We start from the raw sequence: 18,082 nt of genomic DNA, 5'->3' as shown, positions 1-18,082 counted from the left end.
TCACCCACTTCAAACTTCCGTTCCTTCGCCTTATTGTTGTAGTACTTGGCTTGACGTCCTCGTACGTCACGGAGATTTTTCTGGGCCAAGTTGGAAACTTCCTCCAGTTTGTTACGGAGATCAACAACATACTGATACGTTGTTCGTACTTCCTCGGATGCCTTTTTATCCGTCCACAACTATTTTAAGACAGCCACGGGTCCTCTCACTGTCCTCCCATAAACTAGTTTGAAAGGTGAAAATCCTAGACTAGCTTGGGCACTTCGAGGTACGCGAAAAGTATCGCGGGAAGGTATCGATCCCAGCCCTTGGGTCGACCTTCGCACAATTTCTTCAGAGCTTGCCTCAACGTCCCATTGAAACGCTCTACTAGACCATTGCACGGCGGATAATAAGGGGTAGTAATCAGGCGCCTAATGGAAAGTAACCGATTGACTTCTTCCATCACCTGGCTAACAAACTGCGTCCCTTGGTCGGTTAGTATCTCTTCAGGTACACCAACTCTGGACCAAACAACTAACAAAGCTTCCGCCACCGTAACTGAATCGATGTTCTTTAACGCAACGGCCTCCGGGTATCTGGTAGCATAACCGACATCGTTAACTCATAACGATTACCACTTTCCGACGCAGGCTTAATCGGACCTATCAAGTCCATCGCCACCCACGAGAAAGGTTCATCAATCAGAGGGGTGGTTCCTAATGGCACTGGGAGATGTGAGATCATAGGTGCCACCCGCTGACACTTGTCACACGACAGGCAGGACCTCCCTACATCCCCATTCACACCTGTCCAGTAGAATTCCCTCACTACCCTATCTCTCGTCTTTGCCACGCCCATGTGACTACCAAGTAAACTCTCATGTGCTAGCCTAAGCACTTCTTCTCTCTTCGATCGAGATACAATCACTTGCTTATACCTTTCGGATACCCCGTTTCAGTACGAACTCTACCTCACCGTCTGACAAGTTCCGTACGGATTCCTCCTTTGCATACCCGCATATCATGTTATGGGTAGAATCTTCCTCTTGACGTCTCCTTAATTCACCAGGTAGAAAATTATATATGGTCATAGTCGAGGGGTTCGGGGGCTTTGACCCTGACTTTCGCTTCATAGACCTCGTCTCTATGGATCCCACGTGCACAGGTGTACACGTCATAGGATTAGGCTGTGGCAACACATACCTACATCCTAGGATTACGTCGTGCGACAATCCAGACAAGCACGCTGCTTGAATTCGGCCTTTCACATACGGCGAATCAAGGTCGATGTATACAACTGGGAGATAATCTTTGACAAATTTGCTATCCACCAAGGCTGGATAACTACATCCGGTGTCATACAACACGGTTGCCTTCTCTCCATTTACCGTAGCTGTTGCTGTATTAGACCATTCTACTGGTTTACACCTTCTACGAGTGCCTGATGTCACTGCATTTATCGTGGGACGATATTTCCTCCAGTTTTTGAGAATATGGCCAGGTTTGTTGCAGCCGTAGCATACCACTTCAGCTTTCTTAGTAGGGATACCCTTAGCTGAGATTATCAGCCCATGACTTCCCACCATTTTGACCATTCAGCTTATGAGGTGTCAAACCGTTAGCTTTCCTAATGTCAGTAACGCTGGGCCGATCCCTGCCATCCTAGGTGGTTGGACGGGAGTGTGTACTCTCATATCGCTCCGCTATCACACAGATATCTTCTAAGGTAGCGAAATCTCGCTCCGCTAAGAATACGATCAGGTCTTTCCGATACGTACTGAGTACATGTTCTTTCAAGATCTCTACCCGTATGCCTTTATAAGTGAGCGCGGTGCCTGTCATTTAAATCCATTTATCGAAAAGTACGCGTACGCGAGTATGAAATTGCACGTGTCTCTGTTGTTCGCTTAAACGACTCTCTGAAAAGTTTAAGAAAACTTTCAGCCTTAATAACGCTTTCTTGAGAGCGTCGTAATCATCTACTTCAATCGGTGCCATATTATGACACACATCCTTGGCAGCTCCATGCAAAAATGCAGATATATTAATGGCCTACTGGTCTTTGGGTATATGATGGATTAAAGCTAACTTCTCAAACAGGGTTAAAAAGTTGTCGATGATTTCGTCTCTGTCGTTAAACGTCGGCATTGTTATCTGCACGATATGAATAACCTCTGATCCTTTGCTTGTGGGTCCTGAATGTTCATTCAGTTCTTCACCCCTCCTAGATTCAGCTTCGATCCTTAGTCTTTCCATAGCTAACGTGTGTTCTCTCTCCCTGGCTCTTTCTTCGGCCTGCAATCTGGCTAACTCGATTTCTCTTTCTTTTTCCTGGGCTTGTCTAATTCTTTCTCTCTCCTCGGCTTGTCTGATTCTTTCTCTCTCCTCGGCTTGTCTGTTCCTTTCTGCCGCCTGTTGTTCTCTGTATTCCCTGAGACTTCGCTCTACAAATTCCGCTAATTGGGTCCCTTCCTAACCTAATTCTTCTCTACTAAGAGATTTAAACTCTTTGACCAATTGCCTATTCGTTGTCATTTTAGTATACACGACTGTATCACCAACACATTTACTTATCTCAATTATCTACTACCTCTTACTGCCTTACAAGAAACAGCTTCCTTAAGAATACTTACCCGTATTCTCCCAAATAAAGTCTTAACTTACGGACTTACTTAAATTAAACTAATGCAACCTAACAGCGTTTGGCAGTACCAAATTCTGAATTTCTCTCTAAATTCGGCTTGCTCGCACCAACAATGTGCAATTACCACTTTGTCCATCATGTTACGTAGATTTAATTTGTATTGCGTGATTGGCCTTTGTCCATAATAGAGGGTAGGAATTTGGGCCAACTTGACTAATGTCATTTTTAAAACATGTTTACTTGGCTTGGAGCTCAGGAGCTTTCTTCCTTGGAAATAAAACATGGTGTACCTGATATTTGGATGGTAGTTTGTTAAAGTTTCAGTAAACAGATCTCTCCTTGTTTACGAATAGGATGGAAATTTATTTTGTGCCATAAGGTAGGTGACAGTCTGTATATAATGTTATTTACATCAAACATTATTTATTCATATTTTAACATCTATAGTTGAATAAATATTTTAGTTGTTTTCAGTTACAAGTTTTAGATGATTTATTTATCTAATTTTTCATTGGAATTAAAGAGTGATAATTTATATCTTTGGACTATGTTACTGTTTTGGAATTATTGTGAATTCATTTAAAGATATTATGAATTAATACATTGACACATTCAAGATTTAATTCATTCGGAGCAGCACTGAAATTCATTCGGATCACTCTTAACGTTTGGACTTGTCATATACTTTTAAAGACTATTTGGGATTTAATTCAGAATACTGAAACTTCTTTTTTAAATTTTAGCTTTGCATTCTTTGGAAATAAATTATTTGTTGAATTTTACTAAACCTTTTGGTTTTCGCTCTTTAATGTTGCATTGTGCATTGTATAAGACCATATAATAATAACAAGAGAAAGCGCGAGTTGGTTCAGCTTGCCAGATATTATTCTATTTTCAGAACTTAAATCAACTTTGTTACGATAAGAAATAAAATCACATTTCGGTATATTGTGGATACGATATGTTTGACAATAGTGTTTGGGGAGTAATTAGGAAGGATCATTATCTGGCTCTGAAATGAAATAAAATTAAAGCAGCAGATTGAAACAGAGTTAAGAAGCTTCAACCCCAAAAGAAATGATGGCAATCCCAATTCAAAAAAGAGAAAAAGTTAGTGAGTTGTCAAAACTTTCTTCCTAAGCCCAACTCGATGGTAAATCCTTTGTCTAACCCATGAAACGCCCTTGACTGATCATGTAGGAGCCAATACGATTGACCATAACATCTTAAATCATTTTATGGCCGCAATTAAAATTGTTGTTTATGAATGTTGTAGATCTTACTTGTCAAATGGTAGGCCAACCTCATCAGAATCTACTTTACGCTCATCTGCAACCTATTCTTGTATTTGACGAACTTTGTAGCAGAATAACTGTAGACAGTCTCTGACCTTTACCTAAGACCAAGTCAGACAACCAATACTTGTTGAATTCTACCTTCCTTCATCGATTGAGTCTACAATGTTGAGTGTTGGATAATAAGATAGGTGTTGGATTGTAATTATATGTGTTACTTGCCAACACATAACTCACTTTTCCCTAGTCAGTTCAGCATGGATATGTCAATACTGAATCGTCATAACGGGTGACGGATTGTCACTAAGTGTTAAATCTCAACAATCTGCCAGCTATCTTATACTCCCCTTACATATCCGACGTATAATGGCTGTCTGAATAACAAAAGGAATTGTTTGCTTGTCCTTTCTAAAGGAATTTTACTAGTATCATTACTACATGGTGAATTCCAAACCATATAACAACATTACCCTATTTCCATAGCACCGAAGTTTTGTGATCTCCAAAATTTGATGTAGCAACAATACTACATAGCACCCCACCTAAACAAATGCAGTAACATTACCCAATGCCCAGGCACTGATTTTGTGATCCTAAACTTGATGCAGTAACAGTTCTACAACTGATGTAGTAACAATACTACATAGCTCTAATGCTATCCCTCTAACCCATGTAGTAACATTACCCTATGTCCAGGCACTGATTTGTGACCTCCAAAATCTGATGTAGTAACAATACTACATATCCAAACACATGTAGTAACATTACCCTATTTCCAAGCACGTAATTTTGTGATCTTCAAAACCTGATGTAGTAACAATATTACATAGCTATCCCCCAAACCACGTAGTAATATTACCCTATTTCCAGGCACTGATATTTTGAGCTCCGAAACCTGATGGAGTAACAATATTACATTGTCTATCACCAAATCCATGAAAATAATAGCATTGCTCTTTTTCAAGGTAACTGGCGATTTTAGGATCTTCAAAACCTGTATTAATAATAATACAACATTGATCCCTAAACATTGATTGTGCTGTCTCCTCCCCCAACCATGTAGTAATATTATGCTATTTCCAGGTAACAGTGAAAATATAATTTGGGATCAGCAAAATCTGCTTTAGTGACAATATTGTATTGCTATCTCCCAAACCCATGTAGTAATATTACTATATTTCCAGGTGACAGTGTAAAACTGCTTTTGTGATCACCAAACCCTGATGCAGTAACAATACTATATTGCTAATTATCAAACCCATGTAAAACAAAATTACTCTATTTCCAGGGAACAGTGCTACACTGAGTTTTCAATCTCCAAACCATGCTGTAGTAAACATACTACATAATGGTAAACACCAAAACCGTGTAGTAATATTTCCCTATTCCCATGTGAAATTGTACCACTCATTTTGTGACCTCCAAAATCCTGATGTAGTAATCACATAACCCATGTAGTAATATTACCCTGTTTCCAAGGTAACTGTGTATCACTGATTATTTGATCTACAAACCTGATATAGTAATAATACTACATTGCTTCAAATCCGTGTTGTAGCATGACCCTTTAAGTTTCCAGGCGAGAGACAGAGACAGAGACAGACAAAGAAAGAAACAGAGAGAGGGAGAGAGAGATAATTCTAAATAGTACACGTGTGACAGAATATAAAACCAAGATTTAAATTACAACTTTACGACATTGTGGAATGCAATGTTAGTTTCAATGAATTCATCCCTGCGGTCCATTAGTTGACAAAACAGTGAATTTGCTACAATTATTTTTAGAACTGGTTAACTACATTCCCTGTATCATAAAACTTTTCTTTTATTCAATTCTATATCTGAATAACATTTATAATTCTGATGAAACGTCTTTCAATCAACATGTTAAAGTTTTTTTAACGAATAGGCCTGAGCGATTGGAAATCATGCAATTCTTTGTTTCCTGTTCATTATTGGCCAAACACCAAACTCTGACGCCTCCGTAAAGTTTTCCCACACAACGCAAATCTAAATTGCTATAATTTGTCAACCTTTTTCAAGTTCAATTACATTTTAACAGATAATAGTCAGTGCTGATTTAGCATGAAAACATATGAAAACCTTTTATTTCTAATGAATCTAGTATGCGTAAATAGCGAATGATAGTTGAAAGGTCAGTTTGGGAGAACCATGACAGGCTTCAAAGGGTGACATATCCTTCTTGCTGACGTGTCGTGCCAATAATTAATAACTTACATTAAAACACGTATCATAATATCAACGAACAGTTTGAAGTCGACTTTTTTCGCATACCGTAGTGTATATGTTTCAATGCTTTTCAGTCTCACGATCAATATTTTAATCCCATTTGTGATATTTCAAAGATATTATGTTGGCGATTTTGAAAATCTACTACAATCAAATAAAACATCATCAAATAAGTATATGACGAAAGGCACTCATCCCTAACTTTTATTACAAATAGTTTTTCCCCATTATGCCAGACTTAAGAGTGTAGATGGTTCAGATTATGAAAACATATAAGGGGGACATTACCGATACAAATCTAATAACGGAAAACAAAGTTTCTGATTGCGAATAGCTCTCATGCGACTAATGGATATTAAACGAACCCGATTGTTTCATAGTAAATACCACAAAGAAGCTATCTGCATTTCTATTTCCTTGTTATTCCCTTCTATCAGTCGAAACTATCAATTACCAACAGAAGCGGATCTATGAATATCGTTATGTAACAGGATCACATATTTTAAAAAATTTATATTCATGTTTTAATTAGACAAAAGTAGGTATTTTATTGTTTTATGTAATTAATGTTCATTGATGAGTGAAATAAAATCATCAGTTGCAATTATTGTGTTATTCTCATTTTACATAATTTAGCCATTTAGGCACCCTTGTACCAGGATTGCCTTTTCGAGTTGTCATGTATTTTGATAAACGGCGTGTTTGTTCGTTCTGCAAAATTAGTTTAATACACGATTCGGCGGGGACAACACAACCCACATAAAACATTTACTGTCGTTATTCTTAACATTTATACTTCTCTGACTGGCTTTGATGTTTGCATCTGTATCATCTGTTTTGTCAAACACAGCGCTGATTCGTACAGGAAACTTTTATCCACGAAACTGATTTTATAGAATCTTTCTTAAAGCTGACTTCGCCACAGTAAACAAAATGTCATACGGTACTGATATGCGTGGTTTTGTCATAGCCAGCAAAGGCACGCCTCCTAATACCTAAGTTCAGTTTATGGATATTTGTTATAAAAATGAATGAGTATATTATTTTCTAATATAATTTCTAGAGGCGCCAACAAATAGTTTTTCTTGGCGCAGCATACACTATGGCGTCTGGGCTGATTGTTGCCATGGCGGAAGAAAGGCTGGTCACTCGTACGCAGCATGTATTGTTGCTCCGTTGGAAGCAATACCCAAGTTAAACATCCGTAGGTTTTACAATTTCCCAACGTCTGGTTTTCAAGCTACGGATTTGCTAACAGGTTGATTTTAGAATTTCCCGTTGACAAGACTGCAGTGAGATCGGTATGCATCGGCATTTCGATTTAATGACGCGATATCGTAAAGTATAATTTCTGTACGTTCTAGGTAAATGTGTTTAATATAAATAATTGTATTTGGCATGATTTTTTGTAACCACGTTTACTAAATATATGCGACTCAGATGAAAAGGAAGAAGCGATTGTTCGTGACTATCTCGAGTACAATCATGTTGAAAGTACCCAGCATAAATTATACAAGGTAGCATAGGCGATCTAGAAAATAGCATAACAGAAATAAATTAGCGCGATCTAACCTGTCGTATTAGGAATTAGCGCCATTCAACGAAACTTTTGAGAGGGCTATCTCACACTGAACTTTCCAGGACGAGAGAAATGTGTCAATTCATATTATCTCATCCTTGAAGTATTTCTGACGCTGGAGCTGATGGATAAGGTTTATGTGTGCAAGTAAGTAGTCAGCAATAAAATCTGGAAGAATACGGCACAATTATTTCTCAGTACGTATCTAGTAGATATAATTGTTTGTAGGGTGCAAACGGTTTAGGTCTCACCTGTCATACACATGTTAGAGATAGTTCTTACTCATACAATGGACGAGCAATAGATCATCACTAAGGTCTGGTATCTTTTATTGTACAGGAATTGTCTTTAATATTACAATTGATATAGTTACCAGCATATATTTTTATGTCAGGAAAACATAAGAGCTATCCAGGACGACTGAAGTTTGTATCAGGAAAAACTTAGCACACGTTTATCTGATATTAAATATTTAAGACGATGACAGGCTGCTAGATATTACCATTTCCAGCAGGTGCTTTGACACACATAGATTTTCTTTTCAATATTCATCATATATTGATTTCACCACGAAAGGAATGATCATTCTTAGTTTGAGATAATGTTTCCTCCAGGCTATCCGTATTCTTCTTCCATGATAAGCACACGAAGTTGTAATCATGCTTAAATTTTAAGACTCAATACTAACTGGGTGTCATCAAAGTCGGCGGCGCTTTAAGTTCGAGTAACATATCAAGGGCACATTTTCCTTGGTATCGTGATCTGATAAAATCAATACAACAGTGACATCAAGCTGAACTATCAACATGCTAAATTTTGATGAGTTATAAAGACCAGTTTGTCGCTGACATAAAGCTTGTTCTCAAAGGAGACCAAATTTATTATTTTATATGTTGTCTACGCAGCTCTCATTGAGCGTACTATCTCGAGCAGTATCTCCTTGAAAAAATCGCGGAGAAATAATTTTGCATCCTTTCAAATATTTCTCAGGATGAAATCTGGTCTGCGCCTTTGTGTTCCAGGATACTGCACTCGTATCGCTCTCTTTCGTGTCTACTCTACGATCAGAGTTTATCCTGGTAGCGATGACAATACATAGTGGAAACAGTTGTTTTGCAAGTTGCGCTGCAGACAAATTAACATAGCGCATTTTCCTTCTGCACTTTGTTTTCTCACTTTGTCATGCTGAGATTTATCAACATATGTTTATATTGGGCAAATGTCAGCTGTTCTATTGAACGTTGATTGATAACACACTGCCTCCGGAAGCAGAGAGTTTAATTGTTCTTGACAAAGATAAATTCTAAGATCTGTTTGCACAAAGCTCTAAATAAAACTATTGTTTCATGTATCGAAATTCTCTGCAGCTCATTGAATTTTATGTGGCGCTGATATCGCTCCAGAGGCCGCTGTAATTCCAAGCGAAATACGCGTCCAATGATATTTGAGTTTTCGTATCTACGAACGGATATGTTTGCATTGACTCTTGAAGCATAAAGCACTCTCGCAATAATTTGTACTTAGAGGATCAAATTTCACTCGGAATATTATTTTCTGCTTACTCCGACAGCAAAACGAGTCAAATTCAAATGGGCAAATACCTGGCTGCGTACGGCACGCTGAAACGCTACAAAATAAATGTCGTCGCAACTCGCTGTCGATGCACGTGGTTATTCTCCATGTTGCTGATTATTGCGCAAGCAGATTCGCGATGCTTGTGCTCAGAATAAACGTATTGCTGAATCTAGTCAAAGTGCTAACTCATTTCAGCGGTTGAAGAAGGATTTACCTCGGCATCGAGATATATGGCTTTGTAAAACAGCTTGTCAATTGACCGCGCCAGCTGCTGCGTGATCCTTACAAGTGATTTGATTATCTCTCACCAAAGAAAGGTGCTGCTTTAAGCCTCAAAACACTGAATCTATTTCACGGCAGAACGAAAACCCGCAAAAATAGAACTCAAAAGCAGCATCATGCATGCTTCATTATCTGGATCAGAACGACTACGTGTAGTAGAAAATCCAATATTATAATTAAGATTTTCTGCGAGAAAAAGCAGTATACCCTCACCAAATTCAGCTGATGTTAGAGCAACTGCGGAAAGAGCGTCGGGAAGAACTTCAGCGCCTTGCTTAAGTTTAATCCACAGATGCAAATAACATGCTACGCAATCGTTATTCAACTTCACATTCCTTACTGATTGGTATGTAATTGACTTTGCAATTTTTGTATAGTGTAGATATTATTTATCGGATAATAAATTTTCGGCGAAAGCGTGATTGTCATTAGTGATCCGGGTGGCGCATTGTGATTGTAACTATAAATCGCATGGTTATTGTCACCTGTCACATCATATGATCCTTCGGCCGCAGAACAATTTATCAGCGACTGTTTAATTCACTGATGTTGACTGGAACATCAACATCGTGCACGCCATCCTGACGCAGCATTTGAAAACTGAATCCAATCAAAATTAAGTTAGAATCTGTGAGGACATAAGAAGTTATTGCTTGAGAAAGCGCATGATGCAACTGAGTTTTAGTACGTACTGGCCAAAACTAGCTATCCCATGATAGGCACCACATAAAACTTGCCAAGTTGATTCGTTTAAATCAAGTTGCTTTTAAAGTAGACGCTAAAATGAACAATATTATTTTATTCGCGAATATGTAAGAAAATTAGCTGCTAGATGAATATGATACGAATGATAGGGTAATCAAAAGATTAGCAATGATAAAGAGTTAGTCAAGCTTGTTAACAAGATAGAGACGATTACGTCAAGTATGGTGAATGAGCTGAACAATGAAACCTTAGAAACAATCGGCGGAACCAGAAACAAAAATACAAAAGTATCAGTGCCAAAGTAAAAAATATGCCCATAGCTAAGATCACGGCTGCATGGAGAAGCAGGCCAGATTATCAAATCTGAAGAAGAAAAAAAAACGATAAGTGCAAGAAAGTTTCAGCTGAAGACGATTTGACAGAAACTCAAGTTAAATTATGATCATGAACAAAAGTAGACTATGCTCACGTAGAAACAATAATGCAGGTGATGAATGTTTCTGATAAACAAACTGAGGAACGATATTCACCTGATGATGACGAGCCTGAGCCTGAAACAGTAATTTCACAACCAGAGCCAAAACTTGAGCGACCATATCAAGATGGAAGTTATTGAAATTCTAAAATAAAAGATTGCAGAAGAGTATTACCTCATCGTAAAGTGCAACATTTATGATGATTATGTCAGCAAGTGTCCTGATGCGGCTCTTGAACATACTGGAAAATTATCAATATAAAACAAATTAGCTCCTGTAGAGTTTGATGACGGATAAGAGTATACCTAGTGGATATTATATTGGGTCAGGCTATCCAGTTGTGGAAATAATCACCTTCGAGACCGCACATTCTATATTAAGCAGCATGAAGACTATCTTGAATTAAGACTAAATACCTTTTACAAGCCGATCAAAGATAAATTATACGTTGAGTTGTCGCCATTTGTTTAAATTGGTACTCATTATCTTATTTTAAATATCACTGCAAGCATATATATGATGACAATAATCTTCAAGCCCCTATTGATTTTACTAGATCTAAGTTTGATGGCGAATAGCTATGCGTAAGGAGAGATCATCGGCTTAAACAGAAATTACCACGAAGAAACTGTGTTCTTGGTTCTCTGATCAAGCATTATTTAGAAACATGAAACACATACCATGCTACTGTAACATAATAGTCTGCACGAAAACGTGTCCGGTATTTATTCATGTATCATCTGCAAAATTAAAACAGAAACCGCAAGCAAAAGCTTGAGCCGCCGAAGCCACAACCTGAAATTATACAATCAACAAATGGAGCAGAAAAGCCAAACCCTGAGGCAGCGGTTCCTGTATCAATAAAAAAAAGGATAAAACTTAGCGGAGGCTTAATTTTAGATTAAGTCGTATTTGATGCAGTCTGGTATTGATGTCAGTTCCCTTGTTGCGTCTATCAAATATACGGAAGTGCAGTCAGAAAGTCAACACTTCATCGAGTTGTCACAAAATATTGATCCTCCACAAGGTGATGCTCAGAGCAACAAAAAAATTGGAGGACGGAGAATTTGATAGCAGCTTCTGCGCGAAGGTTTTACTATAAAATACAACTTTGGTAATGCTTAGTAACTCGTTGCTTTTTCAGCATAACTCTTAATTTTGAAACAAATTATGTACGACGAAAGATATAGACGTCAATAATATTAGCTGACACATCAAAAAAAAAAAACAGCGTGAAGAAATTATCGCCTATCACAAACGAGCTTACTGCTCATGAAATCGTATATTTATTACAAACAAGTATTATTTTTGTTGTTTGCAATATCCTATGCAATAACTGCTGCAGCTTTGCTTGCACGGGATCATTTCTAAATTCTTTTTTTTTTCTGACGCTGGGAACGTAGCGTAGACCGCCCTCACACAAGTGGATCCTAGAATTTAAAGCAGAAAGGCTATGTGGGAACACGCTTACATCACATAAACGAAAACTCTAAATCAGATCATGACGTACTTCCGTGCCAAAACATGACAGGCTTGGTTAAAGAATTCAAATCGTCGACATGATCGTGATTGAACTAAGTCATGTTTCTGCAAGCAAATATGAAATAATATATGCCGAAACAATATCAGAACCGCAGCTTCAAAATTAATGCTTTGGCACAGAAACTAATGGTAATTTTCTAACCTACGGCGAAACAAAATAAATGCGATGTGAAATAAAACTTGTACCATCATTACATGTTTAAACAAAATCGTTCAAAGATTTCTTGCCGCCAAGTTTGCTGTACTTATCGCCCCATATGTGTCTTGATATTTCAAGCTCAATGACAATTGCCGCGTAAAAATCAATGTGATCTAGATCTTCCTTGCACGGATGATATGTTATTTTATTTCGAGATCATCCTTTACAGAAATGTATGAGCCATTCAATGTATCATCCAGCGAACGCCTTCTACGTTCCACAATGGGGCAAATGCTACTTTATTTTACGAACGTTATAATGCGGCCATTCTTCTTCGAAGTAAATATCATACATTATAGCACTCTGATTTTCTTGTCTCTAATTCTTTCTTGTCTTTACTTCAAATATAATCTTTCGCAATTTTGATATAGCGTTCTCGATTTGCCGTAGACAGGCAATAGATGAATATAAGTGTACTTGATTTTCAAAATTTTTCAGGGTTATACAACGGCTAGCTTTCCTACAGGATATGTGTTGGTGTTATCGGCGATCACTGTACCAATACAGCCGGGCTGGTGTTGGATGCTTATGATAACGTTGCCGCATATTCCATTCAGATGGGGTTTTTTTCTTCAGAAACGATGATACCTCTGCTTAGGTAGATTGGTCTAAGCCAATAAAATGATCCTATTCGCCGAACAATCTTTTGATGCCTGATCTTATGATTGGATGGGATCCTCTTCATGTCTGCCATAGCCTCTGATGTGATTTTAATTTTTTCCTCCTGATAAAACCCAGACTGGCTTAGCGAACGCGTGAGAAAAATCATGTCTACATGAAGTCCCTATGATACTGTGACATAAACGTCTAGACCGGATTATTCATGCGACAAATCATAATCAGGTAGTTAGTTGCAGTCTCGGACGACGGGACGCTTGAATTCAAGAAGCCTACAGTATAAGCATGTGGACAGTATCTAAAGCCGTCTGTATTTCTGGCGCAGTAACCATTGCCAATAACTATCTCTTCCATGGAAATATGAATAAACGTTCTAATTACAGGCTCATATAACGTTCTTCTGAGACAGGGAAGGTAAAGTAATCTTGATACTTGCCAAGTTTTTTCTGACTACGTCTTCAGGCGAGGTAAATGGAGAAAAACCAAGAACTGTGGCCAACCCAGAGCCGCCTACTGTGGTAGGCATAATCGAGTACCGTTCTGCTGACTTCTGTTTCAGTTTCTGCGCCTTCGTGAAATTTTCAAAGATAGCCTTCAGATCCGTTGTTTATTGCACATTGTTTGCTTGATTCAGCAGAGAATATACTGTAGTAATAGTAAAGGCAGCTACTATGATTTTTCAGGTGAGGAAATATGCACGCGAAACAAACTTTTTGTAGCATTCCAGTCTTGGACCGGTTGCTAGCCCTAATAAATCTTTTTAGTTCCTCAGCAAATAAGAGCATATCGGAATCGCTAATCAACCTACGCCTGGTCACTAGTAAAAACAGGAAAAGTTTTTTACGTGATGTATATCTATCTGTATCATTATAACTTTGCTGTTGTCTTAGGGCCGTGTCCACATCGTATATTAGGTCGTACCTAGCAATTGTTTCAGGATCCGGGATGGACAAAAGTCAAGACAAAGAGACCAAGTCCACGAGACACCAGACTTTTCCACAGCTATCTATATATAGTTTTCAATTTATATATAAATAAGTACTATGTTATTTTCTTATATTAATGTTTTTGGCACATTTGAAGAGCATGTAACGAAGCATGCTACGAGAATCAATTAAGTGATTGACGATAGCTTTCAATAAAAAATATATATTTACTCGTTCAATCAATAACATTTAACGAATAACCATAACAATACTAATACAAATAAAAGTTGAAGAAATCTGTAAACCGACGAAATCAGTCAACAAGTTATTTATTTAATTCTCAGCTGTACTCTCTTAATTGTCATAATCAATAAATCATCATCATTAAGATCACAATTAACACGCTGACGTTTAATTTACGATGAAAGCAAATGCAGAAATGGGGTTGTTGTTGGTATTTCTTTTAGCATCTCATTTTTCTCCGTATTTGTTTCTTTCATTTTGATTTTTCTTCAGCTTTCGTCTTTTTTGTTTTAAAAGGAATTATACAAATCTCATTGTATCGATGTTTTGCTCGTGCAAAGGCTAAATTAGGCAGAGAATAAACGGACAACGCTAATCCTTTATAATGTGACAGTCATTTTAGCGGCAAGAAATTACATGAATTCCATTACTGGTTGAATCTTTTGTCTAAAAATACCCAACCCTATATAAATTTTTATATTACTCAATACACACAGGTTAATACTGTCTAGTTGCAAATTAAACGTGGAAAGAAGTCTGTGAATGGTTTGAATCACTTTGTAATAATCGCAACTGTAGTGCTTTGAAAATAAACATAAACCATCTTTCTTTAGACTATAAAAAGCTGTGTGACTGAGATTCCCTTACACCATATTTGTTATCATTGTGCTTTGTGATTTTAACTATAAATTTTAAGCAACTTGTGGATGTATGTGGAGTAATATTTGGCATAAATTAACAATAATTGGGTCAATATGCTGATGACGCTTTTCTATTCTTGATGGATCCCAATGCTCTCCTAAATTGACCATAAATGCTTTGAAAGAATTATTCATACTATTTGGTGCTCACTATAAGATAATAAAAACAAACACGTTTTAGATGGGCAGCAAAATATTATTTGTTGAAAGAAAATCTCATTATCGTTGTCTAATACTGTCTATTTCTCCGTTTATGCCTCTTTACATTTATTTTGCTTTTAACTACTGTGACGAGAATATTGACGAGCTGAAGAAATCGCTTTCTTTCTGAATTAAGTTAAATACGTTTTGTATTTATAAATAAAAAAAAATAAAAAATCTTGTTTTGCCTTTTGCTCCTATTAATTCATCTGAATTCCAAGCAAAACTATCATATAGAATTTAGAGGTATTTTGTTTCACTGTAATAAAAAGGTTGGCTACTTTGAGAAAATTAAACGTGACATTCTCCTTGTTCCTATTAGATGTCTCAGTATACGTCACTTTTTATGAAAGTAGAAAAGCATGGCGTAAAGTTTATCTAAGTTTAGCAACTACATGCATATTTAAGAAGTGAAAAGATATTTTGAATTTAATGAGAAAAAATAGATGAAGTATTTAGTAAACTCGTGCAAAAAATTTCTTGTGTGATATGCGTTTTGGCAGCATCTTACTGGAAAGAGGAACCCCAAAATAAGAACGTATATTTATCCCAGAGTATATCACAGTATGCCCCTGCAAAAGTATTATGTCAATACAATGCGCGTTAAAGAAACTGTTATTGAATTGCATAATGATTTAGGTAATCAGCGGGAAAATTTGATGCCATTTGAAATAGCAAGACAAAGAATAATTATGATTTTTTTGTATAAAAATAATACTTCTTGATGCACAAAAAGTTAAATATCATAAAAAATATTATTAAAAGCAAATGCTATAATTCTGTAGAATGACTTGTGACGGATATTAAGAATTCCGGCCTAACAGTTAGTGCTTAATCTATATATGTGTAATGATGAAATATATTTTATTTTGTCATTCGTTTCTTTCCAGAAGAAGAAGCAAATGCCAAAGTTATTCTAGACTTCTGTGGAAAATGTTCATAGATCAAGTACCGTGTTTTGAAACCGGAATAGTGACGTGTCATCTTGATATCCCGACAACATTTTTCATAAACCCGTTGCTAATTACTTCCTTTGAAAATGGAACTCATATAGTACAATTTGATGTATAACGATTGACAACATTTCACTCTACACAGATAAAACTGTCTACGTGACTATTTAGATACATTGCCCATGTAGTTATGTTGGTGGTGAGTTAAATAAACATTAAGTTATTTAAAGTTTTTCGTATTTTATTTTTACTACCAGTAAGCTTTGTGCACTTCAAATGCCAGAATCATCATTATAATATGTCAGGAAACCCAACAAAAACAATTCCTTTGTCTTCTAGCACCCAATTTTACTAAACATCTCAAATTTCCTCAAACAGTTTGTGTTACTAGGATGGACACAGTGACCTTTTCTCGCAGCACGTAGGATTTAAAATGCCATCTCACTATCTTAAACGTGTCGTTTTTTATTTAAGCAGAATATATGAATACTTCCGTCAACGTTTATGGTAAATACACAACTGTATTTCACACACACGCACACACACATACACACACATGTACATACATACATACATACATACATACATACATATATATATCATCCGTTTAGGACACACGGTACTAATTGTATGAAAATTGGGAACCAGCCTGGAAATGGGTGTACATAAAATAGAGTATATATGGGTTTGGCTGGCCGCGATTGGTTAATAATGTGAGTTATGTGTCAGGAAAAAGAATCTTCTGAGAGCTTATCCTAGTTGTAAGTGAGAAAAATAAAGACATTGTTTGACTGATGTAATTTCAGTCATTGAACAGTCTTGGGTTTGGAACACTCATTAGCACATGACCCTTTGGTGGAGAATTGAAAGCACATGTTTCAAACACTTGCAGGTCCAGAAAATGCCGCTGATCATATCCTTTTTTCTATGCAGAAGCTGACAGCCAGGTTTCGTCTATACTGAAAAATATAGGTTTCATCATGAACACTCAGAAATTTTAAGTTTTTGAATTTTTAATATTATGATGTTTGCATAGGTTTACTATGGGAACGGAATTAGTACCGTGAGTCCTATAGACAGCTTCAGCAATACACAGTGACTCTACATATGCAAGTGCAATTAACTGTACTATAAATGCAATCATACGGTTATATGTGTGGATAACAAGCAAACTTAATACCTTTTGTAAACCACAGTGACTTTCAGTGGGATATTAAACACATATTTAGATCTATCAACTGTTGCCAAGAAGGAGGAAGGGGGTACGATGTGTAAATTTGACTGTTAGGTGGAGTGTTTTGGACTTTGGTTTATATCTAAGCAATACATATATCAAGTATATATTTATAGAGTAATTATGGTAAGCAATATGGTATTTCCTAGTTGTGTTTTGAAACGTAATGCTTCAGATATGATCACTTATTTCTCTTCCACCATGCTTAGTGGTGATGACCTCTCGTGACTTTGCTTCCCACTTTCTTTCAGTGAATGTTTTGAAAGTTCATATTTTGCATTTTAATGGACTTACATCTGCCTTACTTTGGTTTTAAATCATGTTTTCTAGGAGGAATTTTAGGTATTGTTTTCTTCATTTAAATCTCTTTTACTGTAATAATACATGTACATCTAGTTGATCACCTTGACCTTTTACTCATTAATTTCATAATATGACAAGGCTGGTAATATATTTCAGTATTAATTTCAAGAGAGATAAGTGGTGATATTAGAAAATATGACTCCTATTAAAAAGCTTTATTTTAATATTTTTTCTGATTTTCTTAGATAAATCTCAAATATTTAAATGTTGCGTTAAATGCACCATTGCTCTTTAGGTGGACATGATCTTGCAATGTAATTTAATATTCACTGATGTAATCTTTGACAAGCATAACTATGCACATTGCATACTTAT

At 36.6% G+C, this 18,082-nt stretch overlaps 1 protein-coding gene across 2 annotated transcripts in view; it reads left to right on the top strand.

The window, feature by feature from the left end:
• Positions 1 to 16,390, top strand: part of LOC149795121 (uncharacterized) — a 51,374-nt gene extending 34,984 nt beyond the window's left edge. The window contains exon 3 of one of the 2 annotated variants that reach the window (XM_089964039.1): positions 16,111 to 16,390. In XM_089964039.1, coding sequence (XP_089820165.1) covers positions 16,111 to 16,137 — 27 coding nt within the window. In that variant the 3' untranslated portion in view covers positions 16,138 to 16,390. Of the gene's footprint in view, positions 1 to 16,107 lie in introns of both variants that reach the window. The other variant, XM_089964038.1, reaches the window with a different exon arrangement.
• The last annotated feature ends 1,692 nt before the right edge of the window (positions 16,391 to 18,082 follow it).

Source organism: Sinohyriopsis cumingii, chromosome 7, assembly GCF_028554795.1.
Source record: "Sinohyriopsis cumingii isolate HCF-2022 chromosome 7, ASM2855479v2, whole genome shotgun sequence".
NCBI classification, from domain to species: Eukaryota; Metazoa; Mollusca; class Bivalvia; order Unionida; family Unionidae; genus Sinohyriopsis; species Sinohyriopsis cumingii.
Note: the sequence above shows the minus strand (reverse complement) of the source record. Positions and strands in the feature narration are given on the sequence as shown.